This window comes from Oncorhynchus clarkii, chromosome 27 (assembly GCF_045791955.1).
Source record: "Oncorhynchus clarkii lewisi isolate Uvic-CL-2024 chromosome 27, UVic_Ocla_1.0, whole genome shotgun sequence".
Taxonomy (NCBI): Eukaryota; Metazoa; Chordata; class Actinopteri; order Salmoniformes; family Salmonidae; genus Oncorhynchus; species Oncorhynchus clarkii.
The window spans coordinates 12,263,361-12,288,660 of record NC_092173.1 but is presented as its reverse complement, the minus strand read 5'-3'; the positions used below and the strand labels follow the sequence as shown (position 1 = coordinate 12,288,660).

At 44.7% G+C, this 25,300-nt stretch overlaps 1 protein-coding gene across 1 annotated transcript; it reads left to right on the top strand.

The window, feature by feature from the left end:
* Positions 1–11,778: 11,778 nt before the first annotated feature.
* Positions 11,779–25,187, top strand: LOC139386135 (coiled-coil domain-containing protein 9-like). The gene is made up of 15 exons (XM_071131569.1): positions 11,779–11,888; positions 12,400–12,479; positions 12,842–12,946; positions 13,330–13,491; positions 14,651–15,037; positions 15,375–15,458; positions 15,580–15,747; positions 15,971–16,155; positions 17,162–17,220; positions 18,061–18,166; positions 18,258–18,369; positions 18,651–19,206; positions 19,389–19,544; positions 20,140–20,235; positions 23,531–25,187. Exons 2-15 carry the CDS (start codon positions 12,477–12,479, stop codon positions 23,533–23,535), a joined length of 2,184 nt encoding a protein of 727 aa, XP_070987670.1. The 5' UTR covers positions 11,779–11,888; positions 12,400–12,476; the 3' UTR covers positions 23,536–25,187.
* The last annotated feature ends 113 nt before the right edge of the window (positions 25,188–25,300 follow it).

Genomic DNA, 25,300 nt, shown 5'->3' with positions numbered 1-25,300 from the left:
ATCTAAGGGTTTGTAGCCTAGGCTTCATTGCATGTTCAATATCATAGCCTATGTCTCTATAGCCTATATATGCATTAATTTAACACGTTTAAGTATGATAATTGGCAAGTAATTGTAGCCTATACCCGCAGTCAAAAGAACCATAAACTGAGTATTGGAAATCCCCTTGTCTTGTCCTTTAACCCCAGATGTGAAACATGTGACTGTGCGACCATTGTCCCCAAAGCTCAGCTGCGGGGCGCCCACTGTGAGGGTTTTGTTGTGGTGCCTAATCAGATGGAAATTGCAGATTGTCTCGAGACCCCCCATAGCAGATTGGAAATGCCCCTTCCACCAAAAGGGAAATCCCCTCACAGGTACATGTCCGGGCGAACATCCCATCATGGGCAAATTTGCTTGACATCTTGGCAGTTTGCACGACTCATGAGACATACCACCAGAACAGAAGACAATAGACATGATTGTCGCCCAACTCTCCCCACATTGCCATACACCTCGTTAAATTAATTGAGACATTATCTGTATGCACATCCAGGAATGAAATACAGACAGATCTTAGGTCATCTCATGTAATTAAACATCGTAATTAATTGAACGCTGAATGATTTATTAATTTTGCCCCTTCTTGGTCAGTCATAATCATTGTGTATTCACACATGAGTGAATCCTGCTCTAGGGCTCTATTCCACTGATACAGACACAATGTGAACATTTTGACTGTGATGCACACGGAATGCTTTTCGGGAACTGAGACCTCATAATCAAATGTGACAACAAGCTGTCAACAATGTAATTGTAGGCCTATATAATTCTGCTGTATGCTGTGCGGTGCCACACTGATGAAGCCCATACTGGTAGATGTGATTGGTGTTCTGTTACAGGCTGCATCATGCGTTAAGCGAGGGCACGTAACTTGAGTGAGGCCATGCAACTCAAATGAGGGCATGATAGCACCACAACCACATGCGCTCATTTATCTGCCCTGTCTGTTTACCTGCACATACACACTCCTTAATAGGTAATTTACACCTCTTTGATAGTGACAAGCATGCAAATGAGATCATTTGCTTTGTACTGAGTTATCTTCCTGTTGTTTTCCCCAGGCCCACTCTGTTCTGTGCTTCATCATTGGGTCATCTTGACCCCAAGTAGACCCAACATGTAGACGAGTTACAGTTTATGTCAAATTGACATCCAAAGTTGTCCTCTTTTCCCATTTGAGCTAACCCTAATCTTAACCCTTTCCCTAATCTTAAGCGAATTCTCCAAACCTGCAACTTTAATTATCCTATCCTGCTGCGGAAAATTCTCCTAAACTGCTACGAAAAGTAAATTCTGACATAAACTGTATACCATCTAGTCAAAACACTGTAGGAGGGCCAGCAGTAACAGGTGTCTTAATGCGTCTTTGGGTCGCGCTATATAAATCCCATTAATTATTATTATTATTATAGGTGTTACAGGTTCTGAGAAGAAGTCATAAACTTTCTCCGTTAGGTGGGAGGGTGTCAGGGTGCCTGCTTGAATGTCACAGCAACCAGATCAAGTCTGCCAGTCCTGTGAGGAGTGTGTGTGTGTGTGTGATTTGTGTGTATTTGTATCAGTCTGGTAGTAGTAACCAAAACAGAAGGCCCCAGCACGTCTCCCCACACATTGTAAGCCGAGCCAATGTTTGCGTTGCCACAATGACATCATCCATTATCCACCCCCCCCCCCCCCCCCCCCACCTCCATTTCACAAATTACTTTTCATTGCTGCTGCCTTAATTGGCTGCTAAACAGGCACAGTTTGGGCCAATGGGATGCCGCGGGGTAAACAGCTGCCTCCACACGTAATGTAATGGCAGGGTGCTGAGAGACAGACCTGAGACCTGAGCAAACCATCAGCAGGTAGCACCCCTACCATGGGGTCACTGTAGCAACCATGGACTACACTATTGTGTAGGAGACAGTGCATGATAAACAGGCTTGCATAACTATTTAAGCTGGTGTTCCATCAATTGAACAACATTATAACAAGGTAATAAGAAATAAGCTACTTATGTACCACATTCACACTTTGATTCTTTATAGGAAATCTTTAGCACAGAGTGTCATTTGAACATAAATGATAGAAACTGTAAATTGAAGATAATGCAACTCCGTGGAAGGTCAGTTCCACTCCAGAACACGCCTTCGTTCATTATTTTCCATAGAACGCATAGCACCTCATTGATTATCCCGTACATATTGTGTGTACCAAATGTATATGTTTAAGTTTTACAGATGCATAAACCACCTTAACAAATGAAACGTGTAGGCTAACAGAAAGATCGACAGGACCAATGACATCCTCTCTCATCCCAAATTAAAATTGAAATGGTGCATATGTCTGTCTCTGCAGTAACTTCATCAAAATCTTATCTTATTGGATAAGGTTGAAGAAACCATGGCCCCCTTGACAGCAAATACCAAATTCAGTTAGGCCCTATCAGAAACAAAACAGCTAAATCTATTCTGCATTTCTGTGTGAATTCAGTATAGTTCATGAGTATCAAATATACAAATATATATATATACAGTATATATATACATATTTTCTCTCTTTAAAATTGTATATACACTGGCAAAATTAGCAAGTGCTTGACACGTTCTGACCTTAGTTCCTTTGTTTTGTCTTTTGTTTTAGTATTTTCTGTTGTCTGTTGTGTTTCTGCACCAGCCAGAACTGTTTTCGGTCGTTTCTCTTTGTTATTTAGTTATTTCCGTGTTCATCTAATAAATATGGATACATACCACGCTGCACCTTGGTCCTCGCCTTCTTCCACCAACGACGGCCGTTACAGAACCACCCACCAAAAAAGGACCAAGGAGTGTGGCTAAGTCAGGTAGGAGATCTGAGCCAACTCCCCGTGCTTACCGGAGAGCGAGAGGGACCGGGCAGGCACCGTGTTTTGCTGATCCGCCAGAGCCGCCAGTCTGTCCTGAGCCGCCAGAGCCGCCAGTCTGTCCTGAGCCGACAGAGCCGCCAGTCTGTCCTGAGCTGCCAGAGCCGCCAGTCTGTCCTGAGCCGCCAGAGCCGCCAGGAGCTGCCAGAGCCGCCAGTCAGCCAGGAGCTGCCAGAGCCGCCAGTCAGCCAGGAGCTGCCAGAGCCGTCAGTCAGCTAGGAGCTGCCAGAGCCGTCAGTCAGCCAGGGGCTGCCAGAGCCGTCAGTCAGCCAGGAGCTGCCAGAGCCGTCAGTCAGCCAGGAGCTGCCAGAGCCGCCTGTCACGCCGGCGATGCCGGAATCGCCCTTCTCTCCGGCGATGCCGGAGTCTCCCGCCTGTCCGGCGCTGCCGGAGTCGTCCTTCACTCCGGCGCTGCTGGAATCTCCCGTCCATTCGGGACCCGTGGCTAGGGTCCCCAGTCCGAGGTCGGTGGCGAGGGTCGCCGCTTTTAAGAGGCCACCGAGGTGGTTAAGGAGGCGGAGAAAGACTATGGTGGAGTGGGGTCCACGTCCCACGCCAGAGCCACCACCGTGGACAGACACCCACCCAGACCCTCCCCTACAGGTTCAGGTTTTGCGGCCGGAGTCCGCACCTTTGGGGGGGGGGAGTACTGTCACGTTCTGACCTTAGTTCCTTTGTTTTGTCTTTTGTTTTAGTATGGTCAGGGCGTGAGTTGAGTGGGTTGTCTATGTTAGTTTGTCTATGATTTTCTATTTCTGTGTTTGGCCTGGTATGGTTCTCAATCAGAGGTAGCTGTCAATCGTTGTCCCTGATTAAGAACCATATTTAGGTAGCCTGTTTTCTGTTTTCTGTTGTGTCTGCACCAGCCAGAACTGTTTTCGGTCGTTTTTCTTTGTTATTTTGTTATTTCCGTGTTCATCTAATAAATATGACACATATCACGCTGCACCTTGGTCCTCACCTTCTTCTACCGACGACGACCGTTACAGTGCTCTAATGTTGCACCCCTCCTCTATAATGTAAATCTCATGCATGTCACAAAAAGCAGTGACTGACTTTTTTATGACTGTTTGTGTAGGCTAACCCAGACATGACTTTATGTTGAGGGCCTGTTGCATTGTATGACAATTCATGAAATATGTAAAGTGATGCTCCTGTTTGAATAGGGCTTTAGTGATAAAGAGGTGTGATGCTTCATGAACAACCATTACCTCATCATCTTCACCCAGGGCTGGCTGGACAGATGGCTCGTGGCCCAGGGGGGTCAGCTGTTCCCATCATACCCTCATGTGACTCCTTTAGTCCTACAATGCCTTGTTATCTTAAGGCTGTGGAACACAATGTGAAGGAATGCGCATCTTCAGCAATCCACATGAGATTCACAGACTGCTTCCCCATGCGCTAGCAAGGCTGAAACCCAGGATTAGCAATAGAAACTAAATTCAAATGTCATCTTGTTCATCATAAATGTTGGATTTTATGCCACTAATTGATCAATAAATGTGTTCTCTCATAGTAAATATGAGTATGCTATTTTAATTTATCCTAAAAATGTGTCAGACAATACAGATGTAAGATCATAATTTGAGCCAGTTTGTTACCACAGAAAAATATCCTGCAGCAACAGGAAATGTGAATTATTATGTGGATTTTTGTAGGGGTTGATACATTGTTCATTAGAGCAAATCAAATCTGACACTTTAAAGTGGAAATTTCAAACTTCAGGAGCATTTTTAAACCTTGAGTACACTACAAGTTTCTCCGAAAAATGAGTGATCAAATTAAGACCCTACATCTGTATAGGCCTTTTGCTTATTGTAGAACAAGATTACCCTATTTCTTGGATACTCAGCATCAGCAGCCCAGCAATGCAAACCACTACACTTTTTCCTCCCTCCATAGACTCATGGGTTTCCATATAGAGACTCTCAAGGGCCTGTTGTTTGCCTATCACAACAATTAGGTCATCACCAGGTCTCTGTTGGGTTGCTCTGTTTACAGATCTCAGAGAGGTGGTAGCCATTGCACAGCAGTAATAGGACACCCTTTCGCCAGTGACAGGTCCAGGGTCTTGGATCGTGGGTGGACAGACAATATTACAGTCTGTAACAGAATTCGACCAAACGTCATTGTCTGTGTCAACAGATCGGTCAATACAAACCTGTAACTGATTCCTCTCCTCCTCACTCTCTTGAAGTATTGACGCAGTGATACCAGGATCAAGTTGCATGGTGCCCTTATAAAATGATTAATACACAAATCTTGCATGCAGTGTTTTTTTTGCTTAACAATGGGATTGTTTCTGTGTGTCACACAGGGCGCTCACAAAACTCCAATTCACAGTAGATGAAATGATCAACTCACTTTTTTTAGCACTGGTTTTGCTAATAGCTACATTATTGAGGAAAAATGTACTTACTATGACTGAGATACGTGGTTGTCCCACCTAGCTATCTTAAGATGAACGCACAAACTAAACTCAGCAAAAAAAGAAACGTCCCTTTGCAGGACCCTGTTTTTCAAAGATAATTCGTACAAAATCCAAATAACTTCACAGATATCTTCATTGTAAAGGGTTTAAACACAGTTTCCCATGCTTGTTCAATGAACCATAAACAATTAATGAACATGTACCTGTGGAACAGTCATTAAGACACTAACAACTTACAGACGGTAGGCAATTAAGGAAACAGTTATGAAAACTTAGGAGACTAAAGAGGCCTTTCTACTCAATCTGAAAAACACCAAAAGAAAGATGCCCAGGGTCCCTGCTCATCTGTGTGAACATGCCTTAGGCATGCTGCAAGGAGGCATGAGGACTGCAGATGTGGCCAGGGCAATAAGTTGCAATGTCCGTACTGTGAGACGCCTAAGACAGCCCTACAGGGGGAAAGGACGGACTGCTGATCGTCCTCGCTGTGGCAGACCATGTCTGTAACAACACCTGTACAGGATCGGTACATTCGAACATCACACCTGCGGGACAGGTACAGGATCGCAACAACAACTGCCCGAGTTACACCAGGAATGCACAATCCCTCCATCAGTGCTCAGGCTGTCTGCAATAGGCTGAGAGAGGCTGGACTGAGGGCTTGTAGGCCTGTTGTAAGGCTGGTCCTCACCAGACATCACCGGCAACAACGTTGCCTATGGGCACAAGCCCATCGTCGCTGGACTAGACAGGACAGGCAAAAAGGGCTCTTCATTGACGAGTCGCGGTTTTATCTCACCCGGGGTGATGGTCGGATTCGCGTTTATCGACGAAGGAATGAGCGTTACACCGAGGCCTGTACTCTGGAGCGGGATCGATTTGGAGGTGGAGGGTTCGTCATGGTCTGGGGCGGTGTGTCACAGCATCATCGGACTGAGCTTGGTGTCATTGCAGGCAATCTCAATGCTGTGCGTTACAGGGAAGACATCCTCCTCCCTCATGTGGTACCCTTCCTGCAGGCTCATCCTGACATGACCCCCCAACATGACAATGCCACCAGCCATACTGCTCGTTCTGTGAGTGATTTCCTGCAAGACAGGAATGTCAGTGTTCTGCCATGCCCAGCGAAGAGCCCAGATCTCAATCCCATTGAACACGTCTGGGACCTGTTGGATCGGAGGGTGAGGGCTAGGGTCATTCTCCCCAGAAATGTCCAGGAACCTGCAGATACCTTGGTGGAAGAGTGGGGTAACATCTCACAGCAAGAACTGGCAAATCTGGTTCAGTCCATGAGGAGGAGATGCACTGCAGTACTTAATGTAGCTGGTGGCCACACCAGATACTTTGATTTTGACCCCCCCTTTGTTTAGGGACACATTATTCAATTTCTGTTAGTCACATGTCTGTGGAACTTGTTCAGTTTATGTCTGTTGTTGAATCTTGTTATATTCATACAAATATTTACACATGTTAAGTTTGCTGAAAATAAACACAGTTGACAGTGAGAGGACGTTTCTTTTTTTGCTGAGTTTATAATTATTGTAGCTATGGATAAGGGCGTCTGCTAAATCAGTGGTTACCAAATGTCCTTTTTTAAAGGAACTCAGTCCGTCTTTCAATTTACTTTTGACAGTTATAATAGTAGAATGCACAAGGTGCAATTTCTAAATTAGGTAGTGCATCATCAGTTTTCCTTTGGTCATGTCAGTCATTGCAGACCTTAGAGAGCTATTTATAACTTTTCAGAAATGTCCAGATCAACTATCCCATGTCCACTAACGCTTTTTAGCTAGGTGTTTAGGCACATAGATTTTGTTGTAAGGTTTGAGTCACTCAAAATATCACATGAATACACATTAGACATGGCAAAATGTATAAAATTGCAAGAAACTTTAAAAGTGCAAAATATTCACTGCACACCATGACAAATGTGTAGAATTGCAGGAAATAAGCTTTAATTAAACCTGCAATATTTTCTCTCCTCCAACAAGAGGGGTGTGAACAGTTTGTGTCATGAACAATTATTGTGCCCATAGAAATAGACCTGGCGCGTGTGCCTCCGGATGTTCCCCAATGCTGGAAGGAGGGCTTGAGTGAAAAAGTTTGGGAACCCCTGTGCTAAATGACTAAAATGTAAATATAATATTGGCATACACCCTGGTGTTCAGTGCATCAGTGCATGTAGGGTAAGATGGTTAATATATTGTTATTAGGGGATTAACTCATTGGTTTCTTTGTAGGCTACACTTTCTTGACAAACAACTCTCTAACATATTGCACCTGAGTCATAGTTTCTGCCATAGAAAAGGCCAGAGGCACCATGCCTGTAGGGGCATAAATTGATCAAGATTGGGTTTAGCTAGCCTAGACAGGTTCCCAATCTCCCAACCTCATAAATAGCTACCAAGAAGCCATTTCAGCCTACCAAGTTAAAGTAGCTGGCTTGGCTAACTATCTTAGCTGGCATGTCTGTAGCAAGGTAGACTTCGTGAAAGCAAGCAATAACTAAATGTACTGAATAAGACTCACATTCCTTTCAATATTTTACTCAGATTTGAGCAGATATACAGAGTAGCATATTTTGTTTCAACCAGTCAGGAGGATACATGCAGCTCAAGAGGTATGCTTAGATATGCTTAGATATGCAAAAAAATATACATGTTTTTTAACATAGAATTAAGCATAATGATTACGGCTCTAGATTGCATGAAAAAGCTGTTTCAGGTGTTTGAATGCAGACCAGCCACCAGACATTCTCATGTACTTTGTGCCCCCTCAGATTTTTGGGGTGCATGACACCCCTGAAAAAGACCTCTGCTGAATGAATCTGCTGAATGCATCGCATTATGATTGGTAATCTCGAATTATGCGCCCCCACAACAGCAAGCGAGTTAGAGAAAGAGGTACCATATCTCACCACGGATTGTTTTCCTTTGATAAACTCTTCTGCCCAGAAACAGGGTATGGGCATCAGTGGCAGGGAATGAGCGATTGGTTGGAACTGCGCGCGGCGGCAGTCCCCGCATCCCTTGCCATGGAAGCTGTCTGCAATTTAACATCAACCGACATCAAGGTTTCCATTTGTCTGCCCGCATATTCAGGGGATAGTGACACATGCACCTATTTTTTAATTGTTAAGGACCAAGTGTTTCAATTGTCCAAATTGTTTCCGTTCTTATAGACCTACACATTATTGTTATTTAAAAATCGTATATTCCCGTTTCACCACAATTACACATTTTGTTTCCATAATTAATATTTGGCAACATGTGGCCAGAAGATGATCTCATATGTTCATAGGATCTATTTGAAGGAATTGACATGTTAAGGGGGTGTTATGTTGCCCTGTCCCTGACCCAGTTAAGTAGCTTAATTATAATGCCACTGACTCTAATAAGCGAACATGTATAATAACCATAATAAACTGATGTAGACTACCAGACAACCCAGGAATAATTTATGTATTTTTTTATTTGGTAGACATTGTCGCCTCCTTGTGGATTTGGCAGATGTAGGCAAACTATCTGCATTTTCACTAATGTAAATCATTATCAAACATAAACTGCTATCCGTTCATTTATTTCCATTTCCAATTTTTATCCGATAATATAGCCTACATTTCAGGTGTATAGATAAGTTATTTTCAAGATTATGGAGACAGATTTTAAACTGTATGATATGCTTACTGTCTCTTTAAAAACTGTGAAAGTGTCACATTTTGTAGGAAGTTTATTAATTTATTGTTTTACATTTAACCTTTATTTAATTAGGCAAGTCAGTTAAGAACAAATTCTTATTTACAATGTTGGCCTATACCAGCCAAACCCGGACAATTGTCCGCCGCCCTATGAGACTCCCAATCACGTCCGGTTGTGATACAGCCTGGATTCAAACCATGGTGTCTGTACTGATGCCTCTCGCTCTGAGACGCAGTGCCTTAGACTGCTGCGCCACTCAGGAGCCCTATTATTACAAGAAATTAATATACAACAGAGTGGGGGAGGAGGCAGTAGTTGTACAAATCCGGAAGCCAGGGAAGGACCCAACGAGGCCAACAAGCTATCGGCCAATAGCTTTAACATCACATGTATGTGAGATTATGGAACGCATGATTACGGAGAGGCTAATTTACTTCCTGGAGAGCAGGGGGCTAGTATCACCACATCAGAGTGGGTTCAGAACGGGTAGGGGAACTACAGACCCAGTGCTCTGCTTGGAAGCAGTGTTCAGGAAGGCTCAGGTGAACAAGGAGTTTGTTGTAGCTGTCTTTTTTGATGTGGAGAAGGCATATGATATGATGTGGAAGGAGGGGTTGATATTGATATATATCAGCTTGATATTAGGGGGGTAGGAGGAAGAACGTACAACTAGATAAAGGATTTCCTGTTTGGAAGGTCTATTCAGGTGATGGTGGGTCTCTATCAGACCTGGGTCTCTACCTGGTGGATAACTGTACACCGCAGGGGAGCATGATTAGTCCTCTGTTGTTCTCAATTATGTTTACCCTCAGGTACGGCGGGATATTGGGAGGTCGTTATTTGCAGAGGATGGGGTCTCATGGAAGAGGGGAAGAAATGTGCCTTACATAGTCAGGAAGGTAAAGGAAGCAATTGATGAGGTAGAGTGGTGGGCATAAATGTAGGGATTCAGGTTCTCTGTAGAGAAAACTCAGACAGTGTTCTTTACCAGGAGGAAGGTGGGAGATGAGGTATGTTTGAAGGTATATGGGAGAAACTTGGAGAGAGTGGGGACCTTCAGGTTCCTTGGGGTATACTTTGACTCTAGACTGATCTGGGCAGAACACATTGAGAGAGTGGTGGGACCGTGTATGTTGCATTGGTCCGATTTGCAATAGACTATGGCAGTATAGCGTATGGTTCGGCAGCCCGTACCTCATTGGAAAGGCTAGATGTCATACAGGGGCAAGGACTCAGAATACGTAGAGGGGCGTTTCGGACCTCCCCAGTTACTGCTCTACAGGTGGAGATGGGGATTGGCCATTGCAGATTAGGAGACCGCCGCTGGCAATGAATTATTGGGTCAACCTACAGGGACATGGGGAGTCTTATCCTGGGAAAGGGATTTTACAGGCATGCTGGGAACATGAGCAAAGGCAGAACACAAGCTTTGGGTGGGTGGGTAATATCCAGGCGAAGGAGATGGGACTGTATGAAAGGGAGTTTAGTCCAACAGTAGTTATTCCTGTAAATCCACCATGGCTACTCTCACCTCCAGTAGTTTATCTGGAAGTGTTGGATTGACTACAGGAAGATAGGGAGGGTGTTGATCCATCTGGAGAGACTACAGGAAGATAGGGGGGTGTTGATCCATCTGGAGAGACTACAGGAAGATAGGGAGGGTGTTGATCCATCTGGAGAGACTACAGGAAGATAGGGGGGTGTTGATCCATCTGATTGGAGAGACTACAGAAAGATAGGGAGGGTGTTGATCCATCTGATTGGTTTAAGAAATGTCTAGATACAGTCTATCAGGATTTTGTGGCCGTTTACACAGATGGTTAAAAAGATCCAAGGACAGCACGTTAGCATTTGTAGTGTTGGAATGGGGGTTGGCAGTCAGGAAATGTATTACAGATCATCTGGCTGTATACAGTATATAGCAGAGCTGATGGCTATACTGTTGGCCTTGCAGTGGGTGGAGGAAGTCAAGCCAGACAGAGTAGTTATTTGCTCTGATTCATGTGCAGTGTTGATGAGTCTCCAGTCCTTTAGCTCACGTAGCAGACAAGACCTGCTTTATGATGTACTACAAACCCATGGCAGGATTAGACAAATATCCAGATCAGATTTACTTGGTTCCCAGCCCATGTGGGGGTGAAGGGAAACTGACTAAACAAGCACTTAGTAGTGGGATGTTGATGTTGTAGTTATAATTAGCAAGGCAGAGGTAAACCCTGATATGGACAGTTATGGTGCAGAAATGGCAGGAGCAGTGGAATAGAGATACCAAGGGCAGGCATTTATTTTAAGTACAGAGGAAAGTCGGGAGGGGAGGACAAAAGGAAGGGACCGAAGAAAGGAAGACATTTTTTACAAGATTAAGGGTGGGACACAGCTGGTTGAATAAGACCTTAAATGTGATAGGAAAGCATTCAACAAGAAAGTGTGATTATTGCCAAGAAACAGAAACAGTGGAGCATGTACTGCTCCAGTGAGGGTGGCCAGTATCCGAGGGAAAGAGAGAGGCTGAGATCTAGTTTGAGGGAGAAGGGGATACAAGAAATTAGTTTGAAGAGTATATTGAGTAGAACGTCATTAGATATATTCTGAAATATTTTGTTATTTTTTTAAGAGCAACGGGGCTGCCAGGTAGGATTTAGTTTCCCCCTGTCACTAGCCCACACTCCAGTACAGTAGCAAGCGGTAATGCACCATAACGTTGGATGCCAACCGCTGATAAACCCCACCGAAGAAGAAGAAGACGAAGGAAATGAATATCGGGACACATTGTCGTGGAATTTATACATTGTATTGAGCACACTGTCTGTAACCACAACGCACTTTGATAAAGGTAATCTAGTTCGAATATATTGTGATACTTTGTAACTTTACCCCAACCTCGTAAACAATGTTGCATATTTTAATGCAGTTACTTCCAACAGGGGGCTACGACTCCTTACGGATAGCGTAGACATGGTCCGGTGTGGTGCGCTTCAAGTGTCTAAAGATAACTTTTAAAACCAATGTTATTTACTTATTTGATTTGTAAAGGTAGGCTAATGTGTAAGTCATTTGCTATAACGTGATTTGCGTGTCATACTAAACTACTTTCTATGTTATGTGCTTTCACTAATACCCGTAAGGCTTTCTCACAGAACGCAGCTGGACTCGTGAAGGAAGTTTGAATTAAATTAGGCTACAACACCTTCGCTTTATGTAGGCTAATTAGTTATCCATAGCCTGGCCAATTCCATGCTGGTACTCCGTTCATGCTGCAAATACGGCTGTTTCACATTTGTGGATCTCTTTCTCCAGTGGTTATTGTGTAATGTGTGTACAACCTTCCTGGCTGAATTTCTCAGACTATTTAAAAACCCACATCACCTGGAAGAAGCCGGATTTCAGTCCACCACCTGCGCATAAGGACAGGCTAGAGGCCATGGTGAGCTTCGGAAATGCAATTAAATATTATGTGTTGTAATTTTGCAGATCGACTGTAGTTTAGGCTGATATATTACTTTAGTCTTACTTCAGACATTGCCAAAAGCATACATACTAGCTTCTCTGAGAGTGTGATTATGCAAACCAAACCATAATGGGAATCAAGCGTGCTGATAGTTGGTTAACCGTGACATGCAATACTAAAGCAATTGTACACGAGGGTGTGTTAAATTACTTCTTCTTTTTTTTTGCACGCTGTGCTGCAGTCATTGGTATGAGGCGGAGCCGAGTGCCGTAGATCAGTTTTGAACAACCCCGTTGTAGAATCTTATTCTAAATGCATGTACACCTTAAATTTCTCAGTCTACAGTGGTGGATCTCAAGACAAAGGAGGAGAAGGATGCAGAGCTTGACAGACGGATCGAGGCTCTGCGCAAGAAGAATGAAGCTCTGGTCCGGAGGTACCAGGTGAGCTCCCAAAGGACCCGTTTTATAGTTCTGGTGTAGCAGCATCTGGGTGGCTCAGTTGGTAGAGCATGGCACTTGCAATGTCAGGACTGATTCCCCGTTGGGCCACCCATACAAGTGTGTATGCATGTCCTATAAGTTGCTTTGGATAAAAGTGTCTGCTAAATAGTATAACCTATTGTATTATATTATTAGCTTATATCACACAGCTAAATTGCGTAGCCACGTTTTCAAATAGCTTCCTGACTGTCTGGATATTCAAATGATGGTCATCAGGCACTTTTCTGTTGACTCTCCCAGAATGAATGCATGATTTATCAGGTTAGGGTGAGACACTGATGAGACTATCATCAGCCAACCTTTATTTTGTTATCTTTCTACAGGAAATAGAAGAGGACAAAAAGAAGGCGGAGCAGGAGGGTATTGCCGTGAAGACGCACCCACCCAGGAAGGGCCGCCCTCACGATGGCCCGCCAGAGGGAGACCGATGGAGGACAGAGAAAGAGAGCTTCACTGTCACCGTAGACCTCTCCAAACCTGCAGGGGTGAGATCAGGATGAGGGCTCTGTCTCAGCACATACTGTAGTACCAGGCTATATCAGACCAAGCTGACTAATGACCAAATCAGTCATGTTCATTAGGCACAAAAATTTGATATGGACTAGTTACTACCTGAACTTGTCCAATAAGAACACACAATTTCCATTTGAAAACTATTTATTAAGTTTATGCCAACTGAACAAACATGATGTAAGAAGACCAAAAACATGACAGTGTCCACACTTAAACACTTGGCCTCGAGATAACCTCCTGAGCTCTGAAACATGGCCTCTACCAGAACAAGTCTTATAGATGGGTGCCTGCAAAAGTCTATTTGCCCGCTCACATCCAATTTCCTGTCAGTCAAATCATACATTTCCCCCTGCTCTGGCAGCTTGATGAGATTAGGGATGCCTAATGGAGGACATTGACATGAGGTGGACCTGAGAGGGCCATATATCTTACCGCAGCTGGGTGAAGTTATGCTAGCTGAGTCTGGTACACCTGACACAGAACAGGGAAGTGATGACGTACACCATGAACAGAGATGTTTTGTAAATGCGTCATGTGTCTGCCCATATTCGGAAACCACTCATGGAAATCGTGTATCTGGTTCCAACTTTATAACCCTGCTTTGGCTTGATGATTATAAATCTATGTTCAGGTGGGTAAAAGTTATATAATTAAATTCTGCATAGGTGGAGGTGAATGCAAATCCCTGGCTATGGTTTTGTCCCAAATGGCACCCTACTCCCTTCATATGCTCTGGTCAAAAGTAGTGCACTATGGGGGAATAGGGTGCCGTTTGGGTAGCGCCCTGTATTACTACCTTAAGGGGATGCTCTCAAGCCATTCCTGCTGTTGAAGGTAATTCCAGTACGTGCCACCTCCTATCAGACAGCATGTATTTTTAATCAGCCCCCGCGGAGAGACAGGCTGGAGTGCATTTTAATCAAAGCCTGTTGAGATCATGTCCGGTCCCAGATGGCCCCTACATCTGTGATCCACCCCACTCTTCACACAGTAAAGGTTACTCATTCAGACAAGAAGGGACTTGTTTAGGGTGCTGTGGTATTGCCCTAAATGTACGTATGTATGCCATGGTTTTTCCGGTCTCTCAGTGGGATAAAGCGTACCTAATCAAAACGTATGTTCTCCCTGCAGGAGAAACGGGTGATCAATGACTGGAAACAAGGGCCACCGCGGGACTCTGAGGAGGGAGACGACCCCAGACCCCAAGGTGAAAGCCCCCCACGGAGGGCTTTGCCCGGGCGGCTCAGCAGGGGTGGACAAAGACAGGGAGGATCACGGCAGGAGAGGAGAGAGCAACGCCCTGACAGATCCCTAGCAGACTCACGCCAGTCCCATGACAGACCACCAAGAGAGGGGAGACCACCAAGAGAGCAGAGACCACCAAGAGAGGACAGGGGTCCAAGCATGGAGGGGCCAGGAGAGGGCCCCGGCCGCAGTGAACGTGCCCCACGCGGAGGAAGAAGAGGAAGAGGAGAAGGAGGAGGAGGACCACCACACGGTAGTGACAGGAAGTCTAAGGTCTGAGCAAAACCATGTCAGCACTAACAAGCGAGGCAATGTTGCTGTAGATGTGCCAGGTTGAATAGTTTCAATAGCCTCCGAGGTTTTACCAGTGGTATAGTCTCCATAATGAAGGTTCAACCTTTTGGTTGAACAGCATATCTTTGTGATGATGATGTAGGTTACTTTGCAATGACATGAGTAACGGGGAAGATGAGTACATACTATAGTAATGGGAGAAAAATACCAGATTTAGCTAAAACATATGGGTGTGAAATGAAGAGAATTGGGATGGCGTATCACTTCTCTCTTTATTCTTTCTAAAATAGTGTGCCTCTGTTGTGCCTCTCTGTAGGAGTGGGAGGAGAAAAGGAGGCAGAACATTGAGACGATGAACGAGGAGATGGAGAAGATCGCAGAGTATGAAAGAGGACAAAGGGTATGTACAGGATGCCATTTTGTAAAAATCCGATTACAATCGGATTATTCGGTGACAGTTCAGCGTTGAAGACGTGAAATAGATGGAGTGTAAGGTTGCTGTCTTTGGAATCCTTCTGCAGCCTGCTGAGGGAGACAAGCCCATCCGTAACTTCCTGGATGACCCGCGGCGCTCCGGCCCAGTCCCGGACATGGACCGCAAGGAGGGCAGCCGCCGACACGTTCGAAACTGGGGCGGCGTAGACTTTGACAACGTGAAGACGGGATCTGAGCTGGAGAAGGAGTGGACAGTGAGTGCTCTGTTCTGTTTTGTGGAAGGCATGATCGGTCAAATGTTCTGAATGGTTTGTCTTTTGGTTGAAACGATTCCTTTATTGAAAATTAGAACAAGGTTTGATTTATCGGTTTATCATGTCTTTCCTTTCTCTCCTCTGCATCGTTATTAATTCCCTTATCTCTTAAATCATGTTATCAATCGTGTTACTTTCCTTTCCCTTTCTCTCTCTCCAACAGAGTCGGAGACCAGGAGGCCCTAAGGGCTCCATGGATATGACCATGTCTATGACTGGCCGGGAGCGTGCCGAGTACCTCCGCTGGAAGAAGGAGCGTGAGGAGATTGACGAGGAGCGTCTGGCCAGGCACAGGAACGCCACGGGCCAGTGGAGACGGGAATGGGACTCCCAGAAGACTGACGGCTTGTGAGTGACTGACTGGAGGAGGACCACTGACACACTGATCACACCTCGCTCACAAATATCCTCAGAGACCGCCATGGCTTTATTCACAAAAATACCACAACAGCAGGCATTCAGTGAACCAAACCAGGCAGTGCCTACTGAATCCCCAAGATGACAAAACCGTTCCAAAATATGAATTTACCAGATGCCACACTTTATGTTTTAGATGTTGTGTTCAATTTACTAGAAGAAAAAGAAATGCACACCTATTTAGGCGAGGTGCTGGCTAGCGGAGTAGAAAACTTGAAAATAAAAGAGCCGCACACTCTAGGAGCTCAGATGCAAAAATGTAATTGCCAACGTTTCGACAGCCAAGCTGTCTTCATCAGGGTATTTACTGAACATCCTGAGAGGCGGCCCAGAAAGAGAACCACAAGAGAACATATCTAAATAATAGTGGATTAACATGAACCACATTCAACATCCTCTCTTTCGTTCGTTCTATCGCTGGAAGAGCGTGGAGGCAGTGTGAGATTAGGAGGTTTATACAGGTGCATGTTGGGGAGGCTTGGCTGTGGGCAGGGTTTTGAGTTTATTTGTATTTTGACAGGGACCGTGCACATTTTAATCAACGTTTCAGTGCCGGGTTTTAGCCAGCTGGCTAATTTTCAAACTCAGTCCCTGGGCAGGTTATTAAAAACGATTTCAATAATAACAGATCAACAATGAGCTGTGAGCACATGTAGAGCAACACGTAGCAGACAGATCAATAGCACAAAAAGCAACAAAACAAAATGCATAAAAGCAACTAAGTGTTTCCACACCTCACAAGCTACAAACAGACAACATGGAAAGCGGCGATACACAGCTAGGGATTATGTTCACAAGTCGGATTGTGCTTTAGCCATGTCTTTGTTTCTTGTGACTGTGCAATAGTCGTGGGGGTGGTGGCAGAGAGGGGTTGACAGGTCCTGTGGTGATGCAGTGTGACAGGGTGAGGAGGTCTGACCCTGTGGTGCTTTCACAGGTTCAAGGAGGACCCAGCTGTGGCTGTGGAGGGCATGCTGCCAGCCCAGGGATGCAGAGGCAAGTCACCCCCCCCCCCCCCCCCCCAAGACTCTGATGACAAGGCGTTGTTGGTTACCACTGTTACAGACAAGGACGGCAGACTTTACTCAACTCTTTCTCCCTCTCTATCCCAAACAATCGCATTCACCCATTTACAGCAGTGCTTACACTCAAACAGATATTCTGCTAAGTATCATAGTCACTACAAACCTTTCCATTAGACACATTACACTCTCATTGATGCTTTGGGAAGGGGATACCTAGTCAGCTGCATTTAACCCCTCAGGTGGCTGACTTAATCGACACCACATTATCGGCGCCCGGGAAACAGTAGGTTAACTACCTTGCTCAGGGACAGAACGCCAGATTTTTACCATGTCACCTCTGGGATTCGGTCCAGCAACCTTCTGGTTTTTGGTCCAACTCTCCTACCCGCCCGCCAGGCTACCTGCCGTCCCTGGAGCAACACTCTAATTTTAATTGTGTATGGTGATGTTGTGGTTGCCCTGTGTATAGTGATGTGAGTGACATCAGTCTGTGTGTGTCCTCCCCACAGCCAGGAGGCGTGGCTCCCGCCCACAGCCTCACGTTAGCCAATGGCATGGGACTGAATTTGTGTGTGTTCAGTGTGTCTCACCAGAGCCCTATGGGTCCTGGTCAAAAGCCCTATGGGTCCTGGTCAAAAGCCCTATGGGTCCTGGTCAAAAGTAGTTAACTATAAAGGGATTAAGATGCCTTAAGAGCAGCACTGCTGTGTCAGTACTGGGGCTGACATTCATTCGTTTTCAAGGTCTTTAATCCTGTTCTTCCACCCCAACCCCTCTTAATTTGAACTGTCCTCATCCTTCACTTCCACAGACGATGTGAAGGGGCCTCCCAAGGCGCCCACGTTCGGAGACTTCCTGGGGCAGGGTAGAGGACCCAGGGAGGGGGGGAAGGGACGAGGACCGAGACAGAGCTACAGGTACAGCTCCTCTTCTAAGGCTTTAGAACAACATCTGTGTTGTTTTCTGCTTTCGTTCCTCACCCTTCCAATGACCGGATCTCTTTGACAGCATGCACGATAACCGCTGGGAAAAGGAGGAGAAAGAGAAGGAAGACAAACCCAAGAAGGAGGAGAAGACTCAGAAGGAGGAACGGAAGCCCAAATCTCCCTCATCACAAAAGGTATGTCGTCTCCCACCACCATGCACTGGGATCTGTGTTTTGGCACATTATATATATAATCTAATAAATGCCATTTAGCAGACACTTATCCAAACCGGTTTAGTCATGCTTGTATACATTTTACGTATGGTTGGCCCCGGGCAATGAATCCATCACCTTGGCGGTACAAGAACCATGCTCTACCAGCCAGACAGGACAATGTATACCAGTGTTGTTTTTGAACATGATCTCTTTCCATGAACCACGTTAACAGGTGACTTGCCTGCTTCTTTCCCTCTTAGATGGAGAAGAGTGGTGATGCAGATGAGGATGAGTGGGAGGATGCCAGCGACGAAGAGGACGACGATGCGGACGGGGATGACGACTCCGAGGGAGACGATGAGGGTGAGGAGGAAGGGAAAGACGGGCAGTCCACAAAGGCACCTCGCCCAGAAACCACTGCATTGAAACCCGCCGCCACCTCACCCCTTCCCTCCACTCCCCCCTCCGTAACCAGTCCCAAAGAGAAGCGCACCCCAAGGCCCAAAGTCTACATCCCCTCCCCACAGGAGGCTCAGAACTCCCCCGATGGCCTAAAGCCCCTCAGTCCCTTTTCTCCCCTGGACGGCCACCAGCCGGTCAGAGACTGGGGGGAGGAGATGGAGATGCAGTCACCCCGGAGCAGTATGGGGGAAAGCCCCCCAAAACCCCCCAGCACTGATGAGGGCCCTGCCCAGGTTAAGGTCCAAGAAGACAGCCGCAACTCCAGCCCCAGCTCAACCCCCAGTCCCAACCCCCAGTCCCAACCCCCAGTCCCAACCCCCAGTCCCAACGAGAAGGAGAGGGACAAACGAACAGGTACAGATATTTATATACTGGTTTGACCGTTGTATTATATTGCAAGATCATACCATACATTTGGCATACTGTTGAATGTGCTTCTATTTTATATCAGGATAAACCAGCAAAGTTGATCATAGGTTTCTTCATCCACACTCATATCTCCCCCCTCCCTCTATCGTTCTTTATATAATTCTCAGTTGTGGTAACTGCTGCACCACCAGAGGAGACTCTGATCCAGGAAAAAACTCCTGTATCATCATTAGATCCTGTCTCTACCCCCACTGACCCCACAGAGAAAGAGGAGACCACAGCCATTCCACCAGCCCAGGAGACACCTTCTACCCCCACACAGGGTAACTATCACACTGCAAAGCAGCCGTTTTTTAAAATCTCAATATCAAATCATTTCTAGGTAACAATTAAGTACCTTACTGTGATTGTTTTCAATTAAAATGGCCAGCTTCTTAGCAAAGAGCAATTTCTCAAACAAGAATTTAGCTAGGACTGTCTGGCAGTGGTCTGAGTGGGGAGGGGAAAACTAGCTGTTATTAGTAGAAAGGTTTGGAACTTTCTTGTTGGTCTACTAACAAATTTAGCGCCTGTTGAAAACTCCTTCCTACCAAACCAGGCTGAAATTTCAGTCGGCCTTTTCAAACGGCTCTTGCACGAAAAGGGCAGTATCGTCATTTTCAACATTTCACAGCATTATTCCAACCTTATAGTGTGGAAATGTGTATATATATAACACAAGAATTTCATGTTTTTGACTGCACTGTGCCTTTAATACTAGAAGATCCTGTGAGGCTGAATTACACACAGAATAAAAATTCAGGCAAAGCAGTATTGTTGCTTATGGTCATCTGACGTTTTATTTTTATGACTACCTGAAGGTTGTAGTAAAAATAGAATGTCTGACTCATTCTTCCTTCCCTGAACCATCTGACCCAGATGAGGAGGCCCCTGCCGCCGCTCCTATCCTGGAGGCTGACCAGGGCCTGTCTGAGCCGGCCACAGCCCTAGACACCTCAGAGCAGCCATCTTCAGGTGTGGTTCACATCAATGACTTTGAGACTGGGTTTCTCTATGAAGTCTCTGACTCCCACCAAGCACTAACCACAAACCAAACCAACCTACTTCCCTCTCTTAGCCTCCTTTTTTATATATGTTTCTTAATTCGCCGCTCACTGCTCTCCTGTGTGTCCTCTCCAGCTGTCTGTCTAAAGTTGGCTGGCATGACCCCACAACCAACGTCTATTGGGCACGGTCAAGGCTTGTCTGTCGCTCACTGCATCACTCTGCATTTTCTGGCCAATGGGATCCCTCTCTTTCCTCAATCCTCTGAAACTCTTCCGCCTTGCCATTTCCTCCTGGGGAACTGAATGTACTAACCTCCGCCCTCGTCACGATGGCTACAACACCTCCCTGTGTGAACCCTTGCCGTTTTACCCCTTGAACACTTTCCTTTGGGTTCTTCTTCTCATTTCCTTGTTTTACGGGTTAATGCATTTACTATACATGCTGCCCACCCTGTCCCCAACCTCAAATTAGCAAAATCGCATATATTTTCTGTTTTTCATGGGTTTGTTAATCGCATGACTGACATATGGATGATTAGTGGCTTGAGAAGATTAAGAATCAAATTAGCTCTTCCATTAATTTCTCCTCGTCATGCTGTCTGCTTCTTAAATTGATGTCTGTTTGGCTAAGACTTATCACTAGGCCTGAAATGGAATGATGCAAATTGTGCTAACCAGAACCAGACACTCATTGGATGATAACAGAACATGTTTAAACGGCGCATTACTCATTTGCAACCACCAAACAAACATGTGTGTTTTATTGCCCTGTGTTTATGTATTTTGTCTCAATGTCATCAAAATGCATAATTTAGCCTTTCCCGTAGTCTCCACTTTGACAGGAAGGTTGAATAGCACCTCTCTGTAAAGCTCTTCAACGACAAACACAAACGATTCCCATGTTTCTCACTTATTTGCTACATCCATTTTTGGATGTCTAAATTAATGATGTACAGTATACTCATTTGATTCTCAAAGAATATAACTCAAATGCCTCATGAACTTAGTTCAACTGTCGTACTGAACCCCAAATATAAGCTTGTTAAAACTATCCTCTTGATATCATGGCTGGTCAGTCTTTGCATCCATAGCTCTGTGTATGAATTTGATTGGTTCCATTTCTCCAGGCCCCTCCCTTAGCTTTATTCCCAAACAGAAGTGGGGTGACCACTTTGTTATTGTTTCAATTAAGGATTCTAGCTTTAATGTCTTCAGAAACCATTTTATTGCTTTCTCATGAGCTTAGTTTTAAAATATATATATATGGAATAGTACATTATAAAATGTGGCTAATTAGCACAGTGTAAAATGCACTCTAAATCATTTTTTTACGATGTGTAGGATAATGTGCATTCATTGCACTCCCTTTGTCTCTGAGGGCAGAGTGCTAAGAATTAGCACTGACATGCCTTTTTAGAAGTGGATCATTTATTTATGACTCAAGCTTTTTACATCAGTCGAGTTTGTCTGTAATAGCCCAGATGGTATATTTTTGGGATACACAGAACAAATTATTGAGCATTTCTGTGGTTGCTACAATGCACTGCACTTTGACAAGGCAGCTTAAATGCCCATTAAATTAACATTATGAAGGTGGGATTGTATGACTAGATTTTTGTAGATGTTTAGTCGTATACCACTAAATGTAGAATCCTTCCCCCAACCCTTATGAGTGTTCTGTTGTAGACTGATTGCTTCATTTATGTTTTTTTTTGTGTGTGTGAATTTGACCCCTTTTTCTCCCCAATTTCGTGGTATCCAATTGATTTAGTAGCTACTATCTTGTCTCATCGCTACAACTCCCGTATGGGCTCGGGAGAGACGAAGGTTGAAAGTCATGGTTAAGGGCGCTGTACTGCAGTGCCAGCTGTGCCATCAGAGACTCTGGGTTCGCGCCCAGGCTCTGTCGTAACCGGCCGCGACCGGGAGGTCCGTGGGTAGACGCACAATTGGCCTAGTGTCGTCTGGGTTAGGGAGGGCTTGGCCGGTAGGGATGTCCTTGTCTCATCGCGCACCACGCGCTAACCAAGGTTGCCAGGTGCACAGTGTTTCCTCCGACACATTGAAGCGGCTGGCTTCCGGGTTGGATGGGGCTGTGTTAAGAAGCAGTGCAGCTTGGTTGGGTTGTGTATCGTCCTCCCTAACCCAGACGACGCTAGGCCAATTGTGCGTCTACCCACGGACCTCCCGGTCCTCCCGGTCGCGGCCGGTTACGACAGAGCCTGGGCGCGAACCCAGAGTCTCTGATGGCACAGCTGGCACTGCAGTACAGCGCCCTTAACCACTGCGCCACCCAGGAGGCCCGGATTTATGTTTTTGTAGGTTATTGCACCTTTCTGACGCCATGACTTCACATATGACGTGATTGACAGCTGTATCTCGGTATCATAACATGATACCGTTACGACTGTTTTTCTTATTGAAGCCCTGGCAGTGAAAACTTCCATAGTCTGTAGAAGGCTCTTCTGAGTAGATAAATGTTTCCTTGTTGTCTGGTCCTTGTCATCATTATTAGGCGTATCCTTACAACCTGGTAAGTGTGTTTCTCTGGTGGTAATTACCACAGCTAATGGCTGGGGTGCATCCCAAACGGCGTCCTTTTCCCTTGATGGTGCAATACTCGTTATAGGGCTCTGGTCACAAGTAGCGCACTATAAAGGGAATAGGGTGCCATTTGGGACTCGACCGGTGTGTATATGCTTTGGCTGAATGAAGACGCTCACTACACCAAATCCGATTAGTCTAGTGAGAGTGGAGATCGGTGAAGTACGGGAAGAAGAGGCACAATTAATGTTGAAAGGCTTTTATGAGGAAATTAGCTGCGGTCTGACCGACATGATGGTGTGGATGTAATGGAAACCCTTTTGAACTCTGAGCCTGATTGAATAAAACCACCTCTCTTCAAGTTCTTTGATGTTTATGAGACTAATATTTGTCCATGAGAGGACTGTTACCCAATCCCACATTGAATAGGCAATCAAATTATAATTTCAAAAAAGGCCTATTTGGCTGAGGACACATACTGTCAATGGTGAGTAGCTTGGGTTACGTTCATTTAAGCATATTCCATATATCCTAGTACTATAATATCATGTATGAGCATAATATAAATGTTTGGACAACCATTGGTACTTATTTTTCTTGCTGAGAGCTAACACCAGTCTGAGGCCATACCATGCTGTCCCATGCATGTGGTGCTGTGTTGGAGACACAGAGGGCAGATTAATCCAGTTTAACCCGACCTCTCTGTTCTCTATCAACAGGCTGAGATTTGCTCTAGAAAACTGACTTTTCAGTACTAGCGGTTCACAGATGATGGAAGGATGAGGGGAGAAAAGAATGACAAGAGGAAAGATAACTGGGCCTCGCGCACCATGACTGGAGCAGCCATCACAGACAACCTGGAGGGATGTGATCGGGCAGCAGGCCTACAAACCGCTCCCTCTCCTTAACAATCAGACCACGTAAGTTCTGTTCTGTGTGACTAGGAGCAGCACCTTGCATAGAACAGTGATACATACTGCCGTTCATTTGAGCCACGATGGTAAATGGCTTGGGTTTTATAGCAGCCAATCAGGATGTAACTGTGACGTCAAGTCAACAAAGCCCTGACTTGTTTTTACCTTTTTTTTATTTTTAATTTTTGTGTTATTGGTTTGTGTATGATTAACAAATCAAACTATTACATTTCGCAAAGACTGAAAAATATTAAATTATCTTACCTCAATTTTTCAACCTTTAGCATTTTTTTAAACCACCTCTTTTGGAAGGTCAAAGAGACTTGGCCCCTTCAACATAGCTAAACTGGTAGTGTCCCAAATGTCATGATCTCGATATAGTGCACTTCTTTTGAGTCCTATGGGCCATGGTCAAAAGTAGTGCACTATAAAGGCGATAGGGTGCCATTTGCAACGCAAACCCTCTCTTTGTGAAGTGTGCATGGATAAGGATTGGCTTAAAATGTAATACTTTTCAGTTGTATTTTGTCATGAAACTGATAATGTGAACAAATATAAGCCATGGCATTGAAAAATGTACATTCGGTCTCCTGATAATGTAACAGTTGGTTTACATTTCGGACCCCAAGAGGAGAATAGTTAAATGTTATTTGTTTATTTTTAAGTGGGGTACACTGTACTTAAATACAGGCATCATGTGATCCTGGCAATTTTGTTTGTTGATAACCATGACAATCCAAAGCTTTCCTTTAATTTCTTATTTGCAATAGATCGCTAGTGGTGTTTCTAGTTTTAATCAAGGGGCATCAGAACATGTAGCTCAACAGACCAAGATTTTGGTTAGATTTGTAATATTGTTGGCTTTTTTAGCCTACGCTTAGTCATGAACTCAAACTCTGGCTCACCTATAATGAACAGGAGCACAGATATTGAGCTATGCTTTAATTTTATTTCTCAAAGTAATGAGGTGAGATGAGAAGTCAAGAACCCAAGGAAATGCAGTATGTAGCCTATAGTATTTTGAGAGCAACAAAACATTCCAATGTTTTGTGTGGGGGGGAAAAGGCATCTATTTTGTCATTTGCATTAGTATATCCTCGTTTTCGGTTTCTGATGACTTAGTGATTGTATTATAAGCATCGAATTTACCTGCAATTTCTTCGTTTGAATATAAAACTGTGTTATTTGGGTTTGTTTTTGGAGTGGAATGTAACTGGCCTATCTAAACTAGCTTGAACCGAAATCGATTTTTTTTCTTCTGTTCATCAGTTGATAAACATGATTTTTTTTCATTCCAAGATATTGACACTTCAATCAAGGAGATTACAATTGATAGCTTTTTGATTTGTCAGGAAACTCATTGTTTCATATGCAACTGTCAAATTTTCAACATGAAATGTATTCCGTTTTATTTTGCTTCTTAGTTTTCATATCAAATAAATGTATGGTGTTCCGGTCTCAATTATGTTTCTCGTGATTTACAATAAGTGCAACCTCAAACAGCAGACTGATATATTTTCCGTCTCTTGTGCCTATTTGTAGGGATTATGATGTTTTTGCCAGTCGCACAAAGTG